Source organism: Alligator sinensis, unplaced genomic scaffold, assembly GCF_000455745.1.
Source record: "Alligator sinensis unplaced genomic scaffold, ASM45574v1 scaffold74_2, whole genome shotgun sequence".
Taxonomy (NCBI): Eukaryota; Metazoa; Chordata; order Crocodylia; family Alligatoridae; genus Alligator; species Alligator sinensis.
The window spans coordinates 3,085,908-3,107,881 of record NW_005841931.1 but is presented as its reverse complement, the minus strand read 5'-3'; the positions used below and the strand labels follow the sequence as shown (position 1 = coordinate 3,107,881).

General features: G+C 40.6%; 1 protein-coding gene across 1 annotated transcript in view; it reads left to right on the top strand.

The window, feature by feature from the left end:
• KDM7A (lysine demethylase 7A) overlaps positions 1 to 21,974 on the top strand; it is a 69,745-nt gene that overhangs the window by 891 nt on the left and 46,880 nt on the right. The window contains exons 2-4 of the mRNA XM_025198888.1: positions 7,589 to 7,674; positions 20,004 to 20,121; positions 20,969 to 21,129. Coding sequence (XP_025054673.1) covers positions 7,589 to 7,674; positions 20,004 to 20,121; positions 20,969 to 21,129 — 365 coding nt within the window. The remainder of the gene's footprint in view (positions 1 to 7,588; positions 7,675 to 20,003; positions 20,122 to 20,968; positions 21,130 to 21,974) is intronic.

Below are 21,974 nucleotides of genomic sequence, written 5' to 3'. Positions count from 1 at the left end.
CTCCTCTCCCCCCCGCGCTGACCAACAGCTTCTGTCCCATGCTGCTGCTGCTGAGCCTAGGCAGGTAAGCCTGGAGCAGGTGCAGGGCTGGGGCTGTGCAGCGTAAGTGCCCACTGGTGTACCACAGGACTGGGGCCAGTAACAGTGGCATCTGGAAGAAGCTGCTGTCACCTGGGCTGCCTAGAAAGGCAGTCTAGATGCAGAGCCCCCCCTCCCCCAGTCCCACTGTGTGCTCAGGGGGCAGCAGGACATCCCCTGGGCATCATTATGGAGCAGGCACGGCGGGCTGGGTTTAAGGCTGTGTCCAGGTTTTGGCTGCTCTGGTAGGGGTGAGTCTGGAGTAGGCACAGAGCGGGGCTGGGGTGCACACTGTTGGCAGTGGCAGAGAAGCGCCACAGAGCACGTGGGTTCCTGGCTGTTGTGGGTCTGGGACAGGTGCTGACTGGCTTGGGGGAGGTACACGTGGTGGGGGCTCCCATGCACACCCCACCATAACCACACTCTCCCCTACACAGTCCCACACTACCCACCCACATCCTCCCCCATACTCCCTCCTTGCACCCCTACACATGCACCCCCCATTTGTCTGGGGGGAGCCCTGCTCACTGCTATACCCCACCACACGCACGCAACCACACAAACACCCCCGGCCACCCTATCCCTCCATTTCCCCCCCCACTATACAAGAGTAAGACTTCATTTTAATCTATTATGCGGTTACCTCTATATACACCATACAAATCGGGACAAAAATATATGTTTTTAATAAAATTAAAATCTTAGTGTGTGTGTATGGAGATGGAGATATATGGGGCAGGAAGAATCTTTCAAGCTGTTGGGTGCCTTGTCATCCTTTTGTGCCTGACAGGTTCACAATATCAATAAATTAGGTGATTAGAGCTTACAAAATATGTGGCACATGGCGTTTTCACTTCGTGGTCATGTCCTAGTATGTTATCAAGAGAGATCAAATTCTTTTCCAGGGGTTTGAGTGCATTTATGTCCACTCCACTAGGATTGCTTCTAGTAGTTTACAGGTCAAAGCTGAAGGGGGTCCCTAAAATTCACAGCCAGGGAGAAAGGCCAAAAGAAACTAGGCCTAGTTGGATACAATGTCTACCAACATGAAGATGCACATAGCTAAATACTGTTGTCTAAATATGATTATTTGAATTGGGACAAATGGTCTTGATTTGTGGACAAGTTATTGCAAGAACATGGAAGGGCATTAAAGGCTTTAATGACCAGGGATCAGCAGAGAGCCTGTACTACCCTGTAAGTACATGCTGCTGTCAGCACAGCTATGGCTATATTTAAGATCTCTAGTACTTGGGGATTCTGACGGAGATTCAAACCACAATTTGGTGACCTTTTTCAGGGCAATGACTTTAATGTAAAAGCTTGAAGGACTTCAGGGTGCCCGTGTGCTTTCTGGGCTTGTATGTTTGAGCTCCACAAAAGCAAATTAATGTAAGAAAATATGGCTAGTCTTCCTTCAGGCAGCATTTGTTTGTGTACTGTTACCTTCTTTCAAGGCACTAAGGCAGAAGTAGAGGTTCCAGTGACAATGACCCATCACATCTTCCTTTTGATGTGAGCAGACAGTGAAGAGCAAATATGTCTTCAGTCAGGCGGCTGATTTGATGTCCCTGGTGTAAGAGCTCTAGAAATTCACAAGGGTGGCTTTATCTGATTTTAGTCTCTCCTTATTTCCCCTCCACCATTCGTCTTTAAGAGATTTTTTTTTTTTCTTGTGGGAAACAGGTACAACTAGAAGTGCTTTCCTTTCTACTCCTACAGCTTTGAGTAGTGGATGCTGTGCCCAGGTCCCCACATTCTAAGGAGATGGGTTTTTTTTTTTTTTAGTCCCCCAAAAATAATTTTAGTCATTTGTCATGACTGAATTCATTCATTGTTTCAAATTCAGGGTTGTGACACTGACCTCTCTATACCCTTTGTTAGTGCTAGTTTGCAGCTCTCATCCTTCAAGATGCCTGTTTTCACACCATTCTTTCTTTCATGTAACCCATAGGAAATACCTCGGAGCTTTGCTACAAATCTCTCACTAGCAATACATGGCTCTACCCAATCATATTTCCATAGTATTGAGGCCATTCACCTACTTTTTGGCCTTGTAGAAAAGTAGGCCTGGGAGGGACCTCAAGAGGCTAAACACAAGATTATCCCTATCTAACCTATCCTATGGCTTTCTACATTGCAAGCTTAAAAGCCAGGGCTATTGACCAAAGCTGGTTAAGGTCGATTCTTAAATTAGGGATATTTTCAATTAGGCTGAATTGAGAGATTGAAGGAAACAACTGGGAACAGTTGTAGGCCTGTTTTGTTATTTGAGGCATTTGAGAGAATAGCATAGATAATTTGAGAGGTGGCATTGCCTTTTGGTGGCTTATTATTTGTAAACCAAGATCCAACAACAGAGTCATCAGGCTGTTCTACATCAGGAGAGCTGTCAAGACTTTCATGCAGGTTAGCATGTACTGATTTAAGAATTTGGGGGCTAGCACTACTTTTAGAATTTGGTATTTTGCCAAACCTTTGGTAAACCTTTTAGCATAACCTTGAAGGACATCAGAGGCTTTTTGTGCCAAAATATCTTTCAACATCGTATCTAACTTCCCTATGGCTTGCAATACTTGCAGCAGAGTATTTGCTAACGTAAAAAAAAAAAAAAAAAAAAAAAAGTTGAAGGGAAATGAGCATTCTCAGGGCCTATATAAAAGGAAAAATCATTGCATGTCTATTAGGTAAACTGGACATACCTTTCACTGTAGTCTTTTGACTCTCAGGAGGCATTATCTAAGCCAGTGGTTCTCAACTTTTCATGGATTACTTGAAAATTGCTGAGAGTCTCAGTGGACCACTTAAACTTTTTTTGTTCTGATCACTGTTGTCAGAAAAAATAAATCAAGTGCAGGGCCAAGTACAGATATTCTCAATTGTTCCACAACCTTTCTGTGGACCACCTGAATGGAGCTCATGGACCAGTGGTGGTCCATGGACCACAGTTTGAGAACCTCTGATGTAAGCCTTATTTATACTTGAGTTGCATAATCCATTGGAGATCTGAAACTAGAGGCAGGACGAGTATGCGATGATAAAACCATTAAATGTGGGAGAGGAGGTTGTCAAGTGAGGTATCCATTATAACCCTTCCAAAAAGTAATGAAATGGGTAGTACTAAACAATACGTTGTCAAGATTTAAACGGACTTGTAAGCTAACAGGCTTCTGTAGGACCCCCTCATTACAGGCATGACTAGTTTTGAGGATTATAAAGACTACAATTTGGGTTGGACTAGTTGTGAAAAGAAGTACCTAGGGATGAGTATAGAACAATGTCTGTGGAAGCATCAAAACTAGTCCTGTAGCTTGCATTTGCATTATAACTATTCCAGATAGAATCAGGTTTGTTGGGATAGTCTTCCTCCATGGTCTTTTTTAGTTGCATGTAAGACCATCATAAGCACATATACAAACACACTCTGCTAGTAGAACTGCTTCCTGGATGATTCCTATTTTTGTAGTTCTGTAGGATTTATAATAGCTGCTTCCATGCAGGTACGGAACAGTCCAGAAACCCTGTTTGTGCAAAAATCCCAATCCAAGATGGTTGTGGTGGGGATTTTTGCCAGAAAATGCTTGGTGAAATATCACTAGGGAGGAAATCTCGTTAGTGTGTTTTTTGGCAAGAGGGCTCTCGGCAGCAAAATTCAAGTGCAGCTGTTGCCTTAATTACCTTTACCTCCTAGATCAGGGGTTGTCAGCTGGGGGTATGCGTACCCCTGGAAGTACTTGGGAAGGTCCCAGGGGATATGTGACAGCACTGTGGAGAAGCAGGCACTGGGGCCGCCAGCACTTTGTGCCGCTTGTGCTATCAGTGCTTTCGGTTGCACCACTGCACAGGTGTGCGGGGATCCCCCACTGCTCATTGATCATCCGCCAGAGGACTCCCTGCTTCTTGACCGGCCACTGCGGGTACACTGACCAAGAAAGGTTGAAAACCCCTGTCTTAGAGTATGGCAATAAAGGCTCAAACTTTTGTGTTACTTCTTACTGATCTTGCTTTAACCAGCAAGAACTTGTGTTACACTGCCCTACCAGTTAATTTTGTGTTATAAGCTGCAGCTTTTGCCTCCAGCTGAACCAAACATTGTGGGAGTAGTGTAACTAGGGGTGGGCAAGTGGTAAGTCAGCTTCTGGTGCTGATTTTTAGATGGGGCACCTGAATGGTGGCCCTCTGGGTAGTCTTTGTTGTGTCAGCAGCAGCTGCCAGGTAGCAATAACATTCTGGCAGGGTTGTGTCCAGGGTGCAAAACAGGGTTCAAAACTCTTCCTTTTATGCTATCCTGGTAGCAAGTTTGGAGAGTTGCTCTCCTCTTCGCAGAACCCCACAGGCTGTTTTGCTCACTTTTTCTATCTTTTTTTTTTCCCCCTACAAGGCGTTTGCTTTTAGTTGCTGCTGTTACTGCAAATGTTACCGCTCTTGCTTCTGTACGCACGCACACGCACGCTCTTTGTCCTGGCCAGCTCTGTTTTGCTGCTTGCTTTCTGCTTTTGGGTGCTCTTGCTTGCTTTTGTGACCTTTTCCTTAGAGTTCTTCTGAAGCTCCCTATTTATAGCACTAACAGCAGACAGGGAACAGTGTTTGCCTTTGCTGAATTTCAGCCAAGCTGTCTTTCAGCCAAAGCTATCTCTGTGTACTGAGTTTCTGGATCCATCCTCAGAGGTTGTGTGGAATAGTAAATAATCTTCTAAATCTAAGGCAGTGGGAGCATTTTATTTCTTGCTATGTCTAACAAAATTTTTGCTTCATTTTTTAGACTACCTCTAGTGTAAAGTTGCAGATCCTGAAGTAGAATTATGGCAGAATTAGCTGTTTGCTTAAACTTGTTTAAAAGCAAAAAGCTGTACTCTGTGGAGTGTTAACTGTGACTGAGGAACACACACATTCTATATAGAATTTCTGGTAGAATGTGGATTTGGTTAACCACTGTTGAAAGTGCAGCAGATAACAGGCATAACTGTTTTCCTCTGACACAAAGCCACAGATCTTTCATCAAGCCATTATGTTAGTCGACAGCCCTTCCTGGTTAACAGCAATCTTGGACCTATTTCTTTCCTTACACTATTTAGAAGTCACTTTTTTCTGCCATGATTTGAGCTGAAGTGGATATTAAAAGTGATAGGCATATTCTATAAATATTGGTACACATTAACCATCCTGTGGATTATGAATATTTTAAGGCGAGGACAGCTGGGGATCACAAATCTGATTGGCAAGATGCTGGATGTGCTACGAATAAAATATCCAGTAAAATATGCCAGTTACCATACCACCAAAAACTAGTTGTTTTTCAGTATAGATGTCTCCAGGTCCATCAAAGTAATGAGATCCCTCAAATAGGTTTTATTTTTAATCTGCTTTCTGGCTTTGATCTTTTAAGATCCATGTTTTCATCCTTTTCTTTGTAATAGACTAGAGATCTGTAATGGATCTTCCGAGATTGCTTCCAGCCTTACAATCTATGAACCAATCTGCTATAGATAGTATTATTATTTTTTTTTATTTCTTAATTTTTTTAATTTTATAATGATCAGAGCTGAAGTTTTAAGACGGAATTGAATAGGAATTAGGTGAGATAGTGGGACGACTGTTCAAAACCATACTTGTATATGTGAATATTTACAGGGGAACTTTGGACAATTGCTTGTCAAGTTTCAGTGATAGTACACTGACAAGCAAGTCAGACCTTTGGTTTTGAAGGGTGTAGTTCAGTATATTGTTCAGGCTGTTAGTATTTTTGTTGACTGATGCTAACCAGGGTTTTGTTAGTTTAATGACTTAAATTTCAAAAGGTGTTCTATAGGTTTGATATTGATTACTATTAAGAAATTTCAGCATGTAACAATGGCTGTTGCTGGAAGTAAAATATTGTTGTTCAATTGTAAAGTAAATAACAGAAGTAAAATATTCAGTAAAAGAAGTAGCATTCAATCTTTATTAAATTGAAATGGATAACTTGTGACTGAATGTGGTAAAGGGTGACTAGGAAGCAGTGATTTTTATGGGTATTAATTAACTTTGATTGTCGTCTTCTTGACAGGTCAATTATGGCACCACCTGCTTGGGCTATTCTAACCAGTTAGCCAATTTAGGCAACGTAATGCAACACAGCCTCCAACGACCAATAGCAACATGTTATGAGATGCAACATCTCTAGCAGATTGGTTCATAGACTGTAAGGCTGGAAGGGACCTCAGAAGATCATCAGGTCCAGCACCAAGCAGGAAAGCTAACAGCCTATTTTACATGTCAATAGTATCAATAAATCTAATGCAGATAGATCATTACCATCACAGATATTAGTCTTGTTCATCTTATTAACCTCTGGATGTTAAAAAAAATAAAATAAAAATAAAGCACATTGTTTTAGTGTTCTTAATGAGCAAACAAGTCTTATTCTTTGAGGTGGGGGTGGGGAGAGCAGTTTGGCAGAATTTGATGCCTACCAGAAAAAATAGTTTAAAGATAATTGGCAAAGTATTCTAAATAAACAGTGCTTCACTAATTGGTCAATCTCCAGTGATTTTGAAACTTTTGCAAAATGTCACTGGCAGTAGTTTGTTTGATATCTAGCTATCTTAAACAGACAGGCTAATCTTTTCTACCCCTGATGTTCTTTTAAATCCATCATTTTGTTGATGTCCTTCTAAGAAAGGAAGTAATCTATTGTAACGTTTAGTCCAGATATCAGATTATTTACAAAAATACCTACAGTAGGATATTTATAACTAGTATTATAAAACTAACAGTGCCACTTAAATCCCACTTATCCTGGAAAAAGTGTATGCTACCTGAGTTAAGTCCTTCAAATGTCCCTTGAAATGTCTACTTTTCTTTTGAAAGAAATACACTTTTTCTGGTGTGATTTTTGCTTTTTAAACAGCTACTATTACAATGGAAAGAATTAGAAAAAATGAATATTGTACCTTATTTCCTGTTGATTATTTGAGGGAATAGTCATCCATGTGCTTTTTGCCGTACACAAGAAGACATATGCTGCCACCTGGGAAGCAGTAAAGCTTCCTTGATGTTTTCTGTAAATTACCAGCACTTAGACTTCAGTAATACAATTTTTTTTGGCTTTGCTTTTATAAAGAGAATTGCTTTAATTGCCCTGCACACCCTGTTTCCTGTAATTAAGATCAAAGCTATGATGTTTGTTTCTTTCTGCAGCTACATTGTGGACTCTGGTTTAAAGTTTGAAAGAATCTGTTTCCCTTTGGTTATTTTATCAGATACTTTAAATGGTATTCCCGGTTACATTTTGAATCATGATTTACACACTGTTAAAGTAGTTATGCAGATGTTCAAAGTGACAGATACCATGCGGTAGCTTTGGTATGCTGTCTTGTTGAAGTGCTGAATGAATAGAGCTGTAGTCTGCTCTATTCAATGCTGTTAGACTAATTTTTTGATGGTGAGAATGAATGGATTTATATTCTTGACTCTTTTTTTTTTTTTTTTTTTTTTTTCCTTGTTCTCATTACTAATTTAATTTTTTCAGTTGTGTTGGCGTAGAGGAGCACCATGCTGTTGACATTGATTTGTACCACTGTCCTAACTGTGCACTTCTTCATGGAACCTCCTTAAGTAAGTATTAAGTGTTCAGAGTTTAAACTTGAATTACCATATGCTTTCCTTTTAATCTAAAATTGAAAAAGATTATTGAGAATAACATCCCAATAAATTTGATTGTTTAACAGGCTATGTTTAATATTAAACTTAAAAGAATGGTTAAGAAAAGTAAAAAAAACTCTGGAAGGTAACTCGATGCCTGGAGGCAGGTGTGTACATATGCATGTGGATAACCCAATTGTTATATTTTATAGTTTTATTTGATAAAGAAAAAGTAGAGAAATTGTACAAGAGTGTTTGAGGAGTGCCCAGAGCCAATAGGGATTGGTACATATGGTAGTGTACTTGGAACTCGGGAAGGATTGAAGATCAATTTCTACTTTCAAATTGAAAAACTCTGAATTAAAAGAAGGCCCGGCAGGACCCACGTCTTCCCCTTCTTGCACGAATGACAGGATTTACATAAAGGCAGTCCAATGAAATGTTGAGAGCTACAACCGAAATTGGATCTCACCACTTGTGTCCTTGGAACTTTTGTTCATGCTTCCTCACGTTCCAGGGTCTGATTTGCACATAAATTTCCACACCGGGTTGCATATAATCCTGTAGTTTCTTGGAAATATAAGAGAGTGCCATTCAAATAGGCAGCAGAGAATTCTTTTCAGCCCCATTCTCTCTTCATGAAATCCATTTGCAGCATAAGTCATAAGTGGAATGCTGGAAATCTTCTTTCTGGTAGTATTTGATGTTAATGTCAACAATAAAAGTTAACACTATTACCTTCATTAATAGTAAACCAGATGAAAACACAGCTTTGCTAAAATAACCACATGCTTAGACTGGAGAACATAAGTAGAAAGAAAAAAAAATTAAGAACTGTTTCTGCCATGAGATGTCAAACGAATTTTATGCCATTCAGCTCCTTGATTTCCCCTGAATGTTTAGCATCTATGCCTAAATGAAGCAAGATGAAAATTATTATAGCCTGTTCAACAGTGAATTATGGTTTGTGTTCTTCCTTCAGAAGTAAAGGGAACATTATGTATACAGTACCCTTCTAAGCTTGAGTGAAGTGCACCATGTGTGCAGTTTGCCTGATGATGTTATAGGCATTTCTGGTCACAGATAAATTAGGTTGAACCTTTTCAGAGTAGCTGAATTTGTTTTAAACTACTTGGATATTTTTTTTTGCTACATCTTGTGTGTTCTTTCAAGCTATTAATGAAATAATAAAGCCTTCTTTTTTTAATGAGGTAAATATGTCAATTTTTTGAGAAATAAGTCTGATAAACATGCTATTGTATATTGATCACTTAATTGTGTAGTTACATTGGCTGTAGAATCATTTCCCTTGTTCTTCACATGCACACAACTAGACGCATGAAGTTTCTGCAGTCTGAAAGAGGAGATGTGGTATTCGTGTTTAACAAGAAAATTTAGATATTTAATGAATTTGAAGGGAAGAAAATATTTTTTCACTTTTAATTCTAATTTTGTGGAGGTGGCAGTGGGCAGTTGTTTTAAACACTGAAACCAATAACTTTTCCCTGTGTTAGGTAGCATTGGATGAATGCTGCAGTCAGTTACTTCCTACCTTGTAAGCCTGACTTCTGTGCTATACAACATTTTAAAAAATGTTCTTGTTAGTGTGTTATATACCAACATTTGCATAGTGTATGCTGTTACACAGATTAAATCTTAGTATTGTACAAGTTTAAATATTTTGGTTTTTATAAACATTGCTGTTTATCCATCATGGCGATTTGGCAGAGGATAGATGGATAAAAGGAACATCATGAGGTTCTTTAGGAGAAGTGCAAAGTCCTGCACTTGGGACAGAACTATCCTATGCACCAGTACAGGCTGAGGACCGACTGGCGGGACAGCAGCTCTGCAGAAAGGGACCTGGGGGTAGGACTGTGCGAAACAGCAGCATTCCCTTTTGATGTTTTGATGGAACAGTGTTCCGTTTTGAATTCTGTTTCGAGTTGAAACAGTTTCCCCCGTTTCGACATTTTGCCCATAGGATATAATGGGGAAGGACAAAATAGCCTATAGCTTTGTAATTTTTGCCCTGATTTTGGATGAAGCTTGCAGGCATGCTAGCCCCTTCTGAGGGCATGAAGCCTGCCAAGTTTCAAGGAGATGAGTGCAGGGGGTTCAGAGAAATTACACCCTAAAGTCTTGAAAGCAAAATGTGTGTCACGTGTATGTGTTAAGCCACAGTGGAGTCAAAACTGCAGGCCTGCTAGCCCCTGTGGAGGCCACAAAGCCTGCCAGATTTCAAGGAGATAAGTGCAAGGATTTGGGGGAAACTGTACCTCAAGCTGAGGACAAGCAAAACTCGTGACATGGGTGACACTGTTAAGGCGCTGCAGGACTGCTAGGCCCTGCTGTGGCCACAAAGCCTGCCAACTGTCAAGGAGATAGGTGCAGGGGGGTTCTGGGCCCTGCACCCCTAGCTGTTGACAGGCAAAACTCGTGACATGGGTGCTTGTGCGATTTTGATTTTTTTTGCTACATCTTGTCTGTATTCTTTCAAGTAACCTTCTGTTTTAATGAGGTAAATGTCAATTTTTTTGCATCTCAATTGATGCATTTCCGGCAAAACCAGCCCCCTGCACCAAGCAGGAAAGACAACTAGGGGTCAGGTGACCCCAGCGAGGTGACTGCCTAGTCTCCTTTTGAAGATTTCCAGGGTAGGGGATCACACTGCCTGTGGAGGGAGCTTATTCCACAGTCTGGACACCCTAGTTGTGAAGTAGTTTTTCCTAATATTGAGCCTGAAACGATCTTCCAGGAGTTTGTGACCATTACTCCTAGTTTTCCCCAAGGGTGCCCTGTGGAACAGTTGTTCACCGAGCCCTAGATGTGTGCTTCTGATGTAGTGGTAAGCTGCTACCAAGTCCTCTCTCAGCCTTCTCTTTTTTTAGGCTGAAGAATCCCAGGTCCCTCAGCCTTTCCTTGTATGGCTTGCCATGCAAGTCTCTGATCATATACGTAGCCCTTCTCTGGACTCTCTCAAGCTTTACCACGTCCCTGTTAAAGTGCGGAGCCTAGAACTGTACGCAGTGCTCCAACTGCAGTCTCACTGATGCTGAGTGGAGCAGGAGAATCACTTCTTTGCAATGGGTTTTCTGGTTTTGCTGGAGATGCATCAATTGATGCATGCCAGGGTATTGTTGGCCCTGCTGGCTGCAGCATCACACTGCTGGCTCATGTTCATACTGTGATCAATTATTACCCCCAGGCCTATGGTGGCAAGTGATGGGAGATCTTCAGTCCTGCTACCTGATGAGAGGCAGAAGTTGCAGCCATGTCACGAATTTTGCCTGTCAGCTCCTAGAGGTGCAGGGCCCCAGAACCCCTGCACCCATCTCCTTGAAAGCTGGCAGGCTGTGGCCTCAGCAGGGGCTAGCAGGCCTGCAGCTTTCAACCTGCTGCACCTTAACACACGGTCACCCATGTTACGAGTTTTGCTTGTCTGCAGCTTGAGATGCAGTTTTCCCCCAAACCCCTGCACCTATCTCCTTTGAAACCTGGCAGGCTTTGTGGCCTCCGCAGGGGCTAGCATGACTGCAGTTTTGACCCCGCTGTGGCTTAACACATGCAAGTGACACAAGTTTTGCTTTCAAGACTTTGGGGTATAGTTTCTCCGAACCCCCTGCACCTATCTCCTTGCAACTTGGTAGGTTACCCAGAGAGGCTGTGAAATCTCCATCCTTGGAAGACCTGGCTAGACAAAGCTTTGGCTGGGATGATCTAGCTGAGAGTGGAAGGAAGGTGGGGTGGGGGGAAGGTCCTGCTTTGAGCAGGCACTTGAACTAGGTGACCTCCTGAGGCTTCTTCCAACCCTAATTTTCTATGATTCAGCACTGAAAACAACTCAGGCTAGCCTACTTGTTTGAGTGTATTGAATTAAACAACGCAATTTTTATTTTTTTAAATTTCAGAATGCGGGTAAGTCTGGTATTAATGCAGAACTCGATGGCAGTGAAACATAGGCATATGTTCAGCTTGAGGCAGTAGGACAATTTAATAGTGTAATCCACCAGTAACATACTGCTGTATTACCATGATACATAACATTAATACAACAGGTAATTGCATTTTTTTCAGATCTCTTCTTCACCTGAATTTATTTCTGAATCTTTGTAGTTATTATATGGATTGCAGCATGCTGTCTCATAGCACTCGCAGCCAGGAGTGCATGGCGTATTAACCTGCTTTTGCACGAGCATGCTGGTTCCCAGCATTGTGTCTTGCACTAGCAACTTGTTATCCAGAGGTATTCTGCTAAACATGGTTCAGGTGTGTTTGATAGGAACATAACCATTGTTTACAGCTTGCCAACCACATTGGTCAGCTGATGGTAATGGTGGATTAGGCTTTGATATTTGGCTCTATTTACATGGTGCACAAGAGTTGTATGTAGGCAGAAGTTTATCCAGAGCTTTTCCTTGATGGAATAATTTCACCGTAACATCCAGAAGGTTTGTCAAAGATGTTGATGACTGATAACAGCAACACAACAGACCCTTCTACATAACTGTACAAATCCTTATCCTGATAAATCCTTATCAACATCGGGCCTACATCCTAGTTCTGTCAATAGATGTAGATGTTGAATGAACACTTTCTAAGGAGTTTTCTTAGCGTGATCACTGAACTGGCTGGTGGTGTCACAATCAGTGATGTTGTGGAATCCAATTAGAAATGCATGGACTGGCTCAAGCAATTCTGACACAATATCATGAACTAGAATTAATCTCTTATTAGGTTGCTTCTTTTTATCCAAACCTTGGGCGCAAGATTATGCTATAGAATGGTGTTTCTCAACCCAATCTATGAAAGGGTCACAAACAAACTTTAAAAATGGATTATCCTTTAAAGGAGAAAAACGTGGGAAACGGTGGGTTTTTTCCTTGCAGGTTGTCAGAGTTTCAGCCTGCAAGGGGTGCTTGGGGTCCCCCATACCCCACACACTGAGCTGGGGGCAGGAGGCAGTGGGTTGGGAGTGAGGCACACTGCATCAGGACTGGCCACTGATGTTTGCAAATGGGTCCTGGTACAAAAAAGGTTGAGAACCACTGCCATAGAAGAAGGACCACTATATATGTGTCATTGCAGGAGAGTACTAGAGAGGAATATCTCTGACTGTATGGCTGCCATGTAAGAGCATTCTTGTTTCCACCTCTTCTTGCTGTGAATGAAGTTGTGAAGTGTCACATGAGTTGGAGTGCTCTGCTTTTCCATCGGCGAAATGACCACCAATCGTGTACTTTGGAAACATTGGCACAATTCCTTAAGAAGCTCCTCACTTGGAAAATATACTATGTTTTCTTTGTTTGCTGGTAAGGATATGAAACTACTCTATGATGCCAGTAATGTAAGAGACCTGCTGCTAATGATTCTGTGGATTGGCCTAGTATCTTGAGTCCTTAACTGAGTCATTTCAGTTACACCTTGTGGAATAGTTGGCAAACACTTGTTGCAGAAAGGAATCGGCCAAATCTCCAAATGTTCATGCTGTTTTCAGGTTTTCTATTCTCTGTACAAGAGCCATGCCTTTGAGAAATCAGCTGTTATTATCAGAAGTAGTATCTGGCAGAACAGTTACTGCTTTATCTCCAATTAAAATCTGTGACAAGGCTTCCCTGTTGGCCACATTGAGTGTTTTTTGGGTTTAAAAAGTGATGTGAGGTATCTAGACAGTTCATGCTGTAGGAGAGAGAACACATCAAACCTTCTATGTGCTGCAACCGCTGCAAGTAGCCTTTGCTGGATCTTTGCATTCTGTCTGTGTTGCATTTTTCTGCACTGCCCCACAGTTGACTTTACGTTCTTGAAGGTTTTCAGTTTTGATTTTGGGTATGTTTTGCACAGAAGCTCTTGGTAACATCTGCAGTAAGACATTCCTGGATAGTGGTGTTCACGATCTCTCTTCGTTTGTCATGTGCATTCAAAATGTTTAAGTAAGTCTGACATTCTCGCTTCGCTTGTTTCAGTGTGGTCAGAAGACATTTACCACCTTCATCTTCTATTAAATTGCTACATCTTTCGGACTATACACATTTTTCTGTGTAAAAACCGGCATGTGCTTCATCAATCACTTGATGCCATGCACTCACTTCAGGAGAGAGAAGAATATCTTCTTGTGCAAACTCCACGTGCAAATGGGAATGAGAGACTTGTTGTTTTCTTTGCTCCTCCTACCTGCATTGAGGATGGTAGGGTCCCTCAGTAGCTATTAGATCTTCAACACCAATTTGGCAGTGCAACACTTCAGTCTTCTCTGCCAGCTTTGTGTATTGCATCCACTGATTCAAACGGCAGCACTTAACTCGGTCTCTTCTTATTAGAACACTTCACTGGAGGACGTACATATTCAGCCAGAACTGCTAGAGTAGATCGGCTTGATGTCCTAGTATGTTCTTTACTTGATTGATAGTTTCCCTTTCACCTTTTACCTTGCATGACTTTCTTAACACTCTCTCAATATATCCTTTGTGTGAAAAATAGCAAGAATGGTGCCAATTGAGGCTTTTGGAATTTTGTAGCACAAGATCAACACCACTTGATAGTCTGTCAAGAATACTGCCATAACAAATGTCAAATTCAGCAACTGTCCTACACTGAACGAGTTACTTGTTTATTTGCATAATCCCTGCAGGTGCACTTTGGCTAATCATTGACTGTGAATTTACCTTGGAATCTACAAGATACATCACATCTCAAGTTGTATCTTCTGTGCTTTGCTGGACTCAGTGATGCTGTCAGCTCCATTGTGATATTTGCTTAAGGGTGATAAGGGCAAGTCTCTAGTCGACAATCTCCATCGAAGGTTTTCATGTCTAGGTAATCTGAAACAAAACAGAGTTAATGTAACAACTTTGCAAGCCTTTTTGGGTATCTAATAATGAAGAAAACTGTAAATTCGCAGCAGCTGTGTTGGAATCCAGTATGACTACCACAAAGGAAATGGTTCATACAATGTTGGTTTCATCATTGGAATTAATTTTCTAACCCTAGTAGGGGCTGAAATATTGACCAAAATGTGAATTGACAGCAGCCATCTTGGATTCCACTATGGCAGCTACATGCACTACTTGCCAGATTTGGCAACATGACTTTTTTCTGACCCACGTAGACTGCCTCTACCTGAAACACAGCTGCTGCTTGTGGCAATGAGTTGCACACAGGGTGACACCTTTACTTTTTACTCTTCTATTAAGCCTTTGAGTTTCTTCCCATTCCCCTTTCTCCCCCAAAATTAACTGTTTCTGAGCTTTATATATATATAATTTTTTTTTTTGTTATCCCCCAAGAGTTTCATGAGCACTTGCACTATGTGCTAAAAGCCCTATGCATCCTATGCAATTTAACTATGAGAAATTGCTCGCGTGGCCCTGAAGCCTTACGCAAACTACTCTCATGCTCTGGGATGACTTAAATTCATAGATGCTGAGCCAAGCACCTGAAAGGCCTATCATATAACAAAAAAAACAAAAAAAAATCTTTTTCTGGTCTGTATCTTCACACATTTCTTCAACAAGGCAAATTACTTTGTCAGTAATTGTATGTTAAGTGACTGAATCTTGAAACACCATTTGATAATTGTGATATTACACAGTAAGTTGTTGGGGTTTTTTTCTTTTTTTTTCTTTTACCCAACAGATTGGTGACCTTAAGGGATTTGTTACAGTGCCTGGAGTGACAATAAACAGATTTTTTCATTCTTACTTAGGGAATCTGATCACTGATGTTGGAAGGTTTGATAATAGACTGATTGCGATATAAAAAGGACTGGTATTATATGGGTTCTGTGTTTGACTGTACTTAAAAAAAATAAAATAAAAAAAATGAACAAACTAAAAAGAACAGAAATGCTGCTCTGTGCTCAAGTCTAAAAGATCAAGAGGCACAAACTCTTGTAGATAATGGCATACTTCATCAGATGCTATGAGTGGATTACTTCAAAGAAGTAACGCAATGTGTTTTCCAGTGTACAGTAAAAGCTGAGTTATCTGGCACCTTACAAGCCTACATGCTCTATTAACTGGCATACTGGCTTGTAAGGTAAAAGTGAAATCAGAAATGCCTACCATGGCACTTCTGGTTGCCCTAAGCCCCCATGGCCCAGGGCAAAGCAGCCTCCCTGTCCCGCGGGGCCTGCGGGAGGGGCAGCGGCCCATTATATCCAAGCCTGTTTGGGCCTCTCGGTTAACTGGCATATTTTGTTATCCAGCACCCCCTATGAGTGCCGCATAACAAAGCTTTTGCTGTATATGTTGGTTGGTTGTGCCTTTTCCCCCATTGCTGAAAGAAAAAAATGCAAAAGTATGCGGTGGGGGAAATAACAAAGTTGCTCTGAATTTTTTTTATTCAAATTTTTTTATGTAGCTTTGGTGCATATTAACATGTTCTTGTGCGTGTGTTGAGGGGGAGGGAATTGAATCTTATAAAATACACTGCATTGTGTAATCTTTCCTTTTCCTACTTGTTTTGAAAGCTTTAATTTATGTTTTTTGTCATTTTCAAGAGCATCTCTAACCTTTTAGAGGTTAAAAATTTAATGTGAAGCTTTTGACTCCAGGATCTGTAGCTTTTTAAAAGAAAAATATAATTAAATATAGTAACTGTTGGCAATGCTACAGTTGTCCTCTTGCATCTTTTTCCCACCCCCCCCCATCTTATTTCAACTCCCAATTGGATCCCATGTATATGATAGTAGAAAACAGCTGATTATACCACTGGAGATCTTATGCAGGGATTAGTGTCTCATAATGCAAACAGCATTTGTGAACCTAGTGCTAAAAACTTCACTTTTTTGAGAGGCAAACAAAACATGGGGAGGAGGATATGCAAGAGTAGTATAGTTTGTCACAGGGGGTCACTGTCCTGATGTGTTGAACATAAATGGAATTTACAAGCTAGCTCCCTCCTTACTTTACTGTGCATAGGTAAACTTCTGGTTGAATCCATCTAGCTTGTTTTCCTGTCCCACTTGTAACTCCTAATTTTTTTTAAATTTTGAACCTTTTCAGTGTTTCATACAAAGGAATTTGTTCAGCGAAGTTGCTTAGTTTCTCATCTGCTTGTATATCATTCATTATATCCAAGCCATACTGGATTGTAACAACCATAGAAAATTATTTAACAGACTAGTAAACAAGAAACTTCTCTTCATACTGCTGTGTTCTCAAATATTCTTTCTTGTGGTTATATAAAGTACCATTTTGGCTATCAAGTGGTGTACTAAATAATTAACTGAAAGATAATTTTACTGGTAGCTGTCAAATATTTTAAAAAACCTATTTTTTAAACATCAGTTCTGCATTGTAAAATTAAAAAGCCTATGCAATTGCTACGTTTTTTCATCTGTAGCAGATGATTGTATCATCTATTTGAGGACTTTCTGTATGTTGTAAATCAGAATTAGCTGCTAATTTTGTTATGTTATCAGCTATTATTTATGATTAAGGAAATGGCTTTAAAATGTACTTCATAAATAAACAGGCAAGTTCAGTTATTACCGAAAAACATTTGACTAGCCTATCCCTTAAACTAGCTCTGCAACCCCGATTTTTAGTAAGTTACTACAAACTTTGTGTTTAATTGAGCCAATTTATTTTCCTAAGCATCTCTTAGAAGGTACAGTTTATGAGCTCTACAGAAAAGAAGATATAATTAGGAATAATTGCCTGTCATGTTTAATGGCTGGGAGATGTATATTAAAAAAAAAAAAAAAGTTGTCAATCATTGCTGGACAGTAGTTGGCATTGGCAATAGTAAAAAATACTATAGTTAAAAAAAAAAAAAAAAAATCCTATCTCTGATTGAAGTGCTACAGTTTTTTACAATTTTGCTAAAATTTATTGTAGTTTGGATTGAATTAAACTTTTTTGTATATTTGAAGAGCCCATTCTAAATGTACTTCATGTTTTTAATGAATTTTGTTTTGTTTGGGATTGAAAATTTAAGATCCTGTAGTATTATTGTATTTAGATCAGAACTCTCCAACTTAGCGGCCAGAAGGCCTCATGTGCATGGGTTGCACCGAGAAGGGCTGTGTGCTACAGGAGCTGTACCAGCACGGGTCACGGCTCCCCTGGTCTCAGGTGCACTCCTGCTGTACTGAGCATGCGGATACTCCCCCACATCAGCTCCGTGCACAGGTGCCAGTGACTCAGCCCCACCTTCAGCTCCCAGGGCATGAGCTTCTTTGCTGCACTGCACTTTGCTGGTATCCCATGCCATGGGCTTCCCTGGCACTGCAGGCTGTGCCACGCAGGACTGCTTGACCCTGTGGCCACAGTGGGTTGGAAGCCAGAACCTGTGGTTGCTGCTGCAGCCAGAGCACTTTGTGGAATGGCAGCCAGGTGAGAGCTTGGGACTGCAAACTGGCTACCAGTTGGACAGCGGTGACTTGGATTGATATCTGTTTTATCAGCCAAATAGTTTTTTTTATCTATTTTATGACCTATTCATTCATACACAAAAAATAATACTAGCTCTTTCACTGCCGATATGCTAAGTTCCTGCTTTGCATTAATTGTTGTATTAGAGACAGTCTCAGCATGTATCTTGGGGCAACTGCCTTTAATAGCAGGTAACAAAATAGCCGAGCATGGTTTGGCATAGTTTTTCATTTTTAGAATTAATCCAAAGATAAAACATGGATAAGCCTGAGGCTTAAAAAAAATTTTTTTTTTCATTTTCCTTTAAGTGGTTAATGGTACATTGGAGGTACCATTAAAGGTAGTGATAACCTGGGGCTGAGTTCATCAGAAGTTCCTTCCAAGCTGATAGATTAATGATCCTTTTTACTGAAGCACGTGGCTGGAAATTTAATTATAGTTCATAGCTTCATGAATAATAGGCGAATGCAGGAAACTCGTATTCATCTTAAGAAATGTTCTGCATTGTCAAATTCATGGATGGACTAACTTCCTTCTAAAGAAAACCACAGCTTTTATATATAGTCTCCCTCAATTACCATGTGAAGCAATTGATAGACATTAAGTATTATTTATAAAAGGATGAAATGAGGTAAGTGAGACAGGGTAACTAATAATAGTTTGAATTAGTCGGACTGAATTTTCATGTTGATCTGGTACCCAGCAGAATGTGATTGTAGTGCATTGCTGCTAAATGAATACAGATATTAAGTAGTATTGTTTTAAAACAGAGGACTGATGATGAGAACCTGAATTATTCCTGGACCTATTATACGTTTAGACACGGATTCTAATCTGCCTCTAAAATGTCTAAATTGCACTTTTAGATATCTACAAATATCTTTTCAGTGACCATAAAAGCACTAAAATGCATAGATTTATTACATGCCCCTATTTTGGACTGAAAAGGTTCCCAGCCACCTATAGTTGTATAGTAGCCTGTGCTCGGAAGCAGTCAGGCTGTCCATCTTTGTGTCTGCGTCTAACTTCCACGTAATAATATTTGTTACAATCTAGACAGAACTAGATGGTTCTGTTGCAGTCCAATTCTGCATAAACTCACGACTAAATCCCTGGTTCCTTTATGTGGAGAAAAAAACATGCAAAGTGACTATATGTGTGTATACATGTGGGCTTTAATGCGCAGTAGCTTATCTTACTGTGTCTTGGAATGTCGCAACAAAAACTACTAACATGCAGTAAAATTAGGCTACTGCGCATTAAGCGTTGCTAAAAAAGCATGCGTTTTTGCTACTGCACATTAAGGCAGCCTAATGTATATTTAGTTAGTATCTCATATTGGAGGTACTAAATGTAATGCTCAGTAACAAAAAAAATTAATGAATGTATAGCTATACCTTGTTTGAAGCTGAGATTATGCATGCAGTTTAGTGACAGGAGGAGGAGGATTTGCTTATCTCTTTGCCTTGGTAATCTAGTGCAGTGATTCCCAGTCAGGGTGCCATATCTCGCAGGGGTGCCTCAAGATCATTTGAGGGGTGCTGCAAGATGTGTGAGGAAGAATAAGGGCACCCTTGGGCTCTTCCTGCCTTGTCACTCCCCTGCTGCACTGCCTAGCCTCTTTGCAGGTTGGTAAGCACTGTAATAAATTGCTTTTTGAAATGGTGTGCTGCTCAGTTCACAAGTCACGGAGGAGTGTCTTAATTCTAAAAAGGCTGATGACCACTGGTCTAGTGGTTAAAACACTGTTCAGGAAGTGGGAGACCTGAGTTCTAGCCCCTCCTCAGCCTGAGGACATTTGAACCCATCTCTCTCGCTTTCTAGGGAACTGCCTAGTCTGACCCTCTGTTAGAATGGTGAATTTGGTCTTTGTGACATCAGCATTAACTAATTTTAAATTTTTAATCCTTTTACAAAATTTAGTGAAGAAGAGGAGGAACTGGCACAGACATGACTACACAGAGTATGATGATGGTTCCAAACCAGTCCAAGCTGGAACACGGACGTTTGTTAAACAACTACAGGCTCGTTCATTCCCAAGGTGTGGAAACTTACTTAGATGTCATATTGAATGGGCCAAAGCCTTGGGTATTGAATATGTCTGCAAGCCCCATCCCCTTTCAACATTCCAGCCCCATCTGCTTCCCCCTAACTCACCAGCTCCTTTCCTCCCTGAGAATTCAAGTTCTCCATTTCTTCAGTGTTTCAGATCCATTTGAGTGCCTCTTAGTCACCATGTTGTAAATCAAATTGCTATGCGCATGGAGTTGCTAGTTTCCTACTTATTACTGCAAAATTACTGATTTCCTAATGGAATCTATTGATATTGCTTCAAATCGCTTAGAAGTCCCTAAATTATTAGGAGTGTGGTTCTTTCAGCATTCTCAGCCTTCCTGATTTTGGGGGGTGGGGAAAGACACTTACATATTATTCCCCAGTTTCTGTCATGATGGCATTTCAGAGAATGATGAAGGAACCAGGACACAACAGTGTTTGTTTATTTGTTTTTTCAAATTATCCAGAAGGTAATGGTTAGCTACTTCTTTAAAGCATGATATTTTTTTTCCTACTGTACTTTTGTGATCATTATCCATAAAACTGCCTTTCTCAAATTCTCTTAAAGTTGTGACTTTTAATTCTTCTTATATATGAAAGTATTAGCTTTAAATGTATTGTCTTTTTAAAGTTTTACTACATGTAATCAGTAGGCTTGTTTTCCTGTTGAATACTTAATTTCACAGAACTGGATCCATTTATTAGCCTTGTTTAGATTATCTCTGCAACTGAAATGTCAGCTTTTACTTAAGTGAATGTATCTTCTGCTAATTTCTTATTAAAAAAGATGTTGCATTTCAGTGCTAATGCCTTTTATTTTCCACCCCCATCAGTGCTGATGAAATCATTTTGAAAATGCATGGCAGCCAGCTAACACACAGATACCTGGAGAAACATGGATTTGATGTTCCTATAATGGTTCCTAAACTAGATGGCCTAGGGCTTAGACTTCCTCCTCCTACTTTTTCTGTTTTGGATGTGGAACGCTATGTGGGTAAGGGCCTCTGCAATATGTGTAAATGCTCTAAAAATACGTTGATTTAAGTAAAGTGCAAATACTTGCACAACTGTTAATAGCTTCAGGGATATCAAATGTATGTGGTCTTAGTTGAACACTTCTTACCAGAAGACCAGCAAAGGATAACATTAGACCTCCAACTTGGATTTTGTTTGTTTGGTATAAATATGATAAAGGTGCATTCAGCTCTCAATACTCAATTTTTTCAGTGGATGATACCAAGTAAATGTGCAACATCTGTTTCTTCTACACCATGCCATAAGAACTAGATTATGGTGTTTTTATCTGGATGGTTCTCTTGCTTGGTGAGCAAACAGACCAGTTTGTTGTACCGGGAATACATTAATTCTTGAGGTGGGGCCAGTCTAACATTTTAATAGCTTAGGTCCTGGGGCAGTTAGTGTGCAGCAAGCTATAGTGTTGACCTTTACAGTAAGGTGGCTGCTCCAAAACTGATTCTCTGTATGAACATTGTTAATACATACTAAATATGAGAGAGTACTTTACTTCTGGCACAGAGACCCAGTTCTACAACAGGGAGTCTCAGGGTTTCCATACTCCCTGTTGCAGAGCCAGGAGCAATGTCTCCCAGGCTCCTGATCAGCCCAGCAGGGGTCCTGGAAACTCTGGCTTTGTTTTCTGCTTTAGAGGAGTAGACTCTAAAACAGGAGTAGGCAATTATTTGGGCCCACAGGCCACTGGACCCAACCTGTCTGCCTGTGACCTCACCTCAGCCACTGAACTGAGGACTCAGCCCCTGTGGGTCCCACCCCCATTGATAGATGTGGGGTGGAAAGGACAGGGTGCCCAGGCAGCAGGCC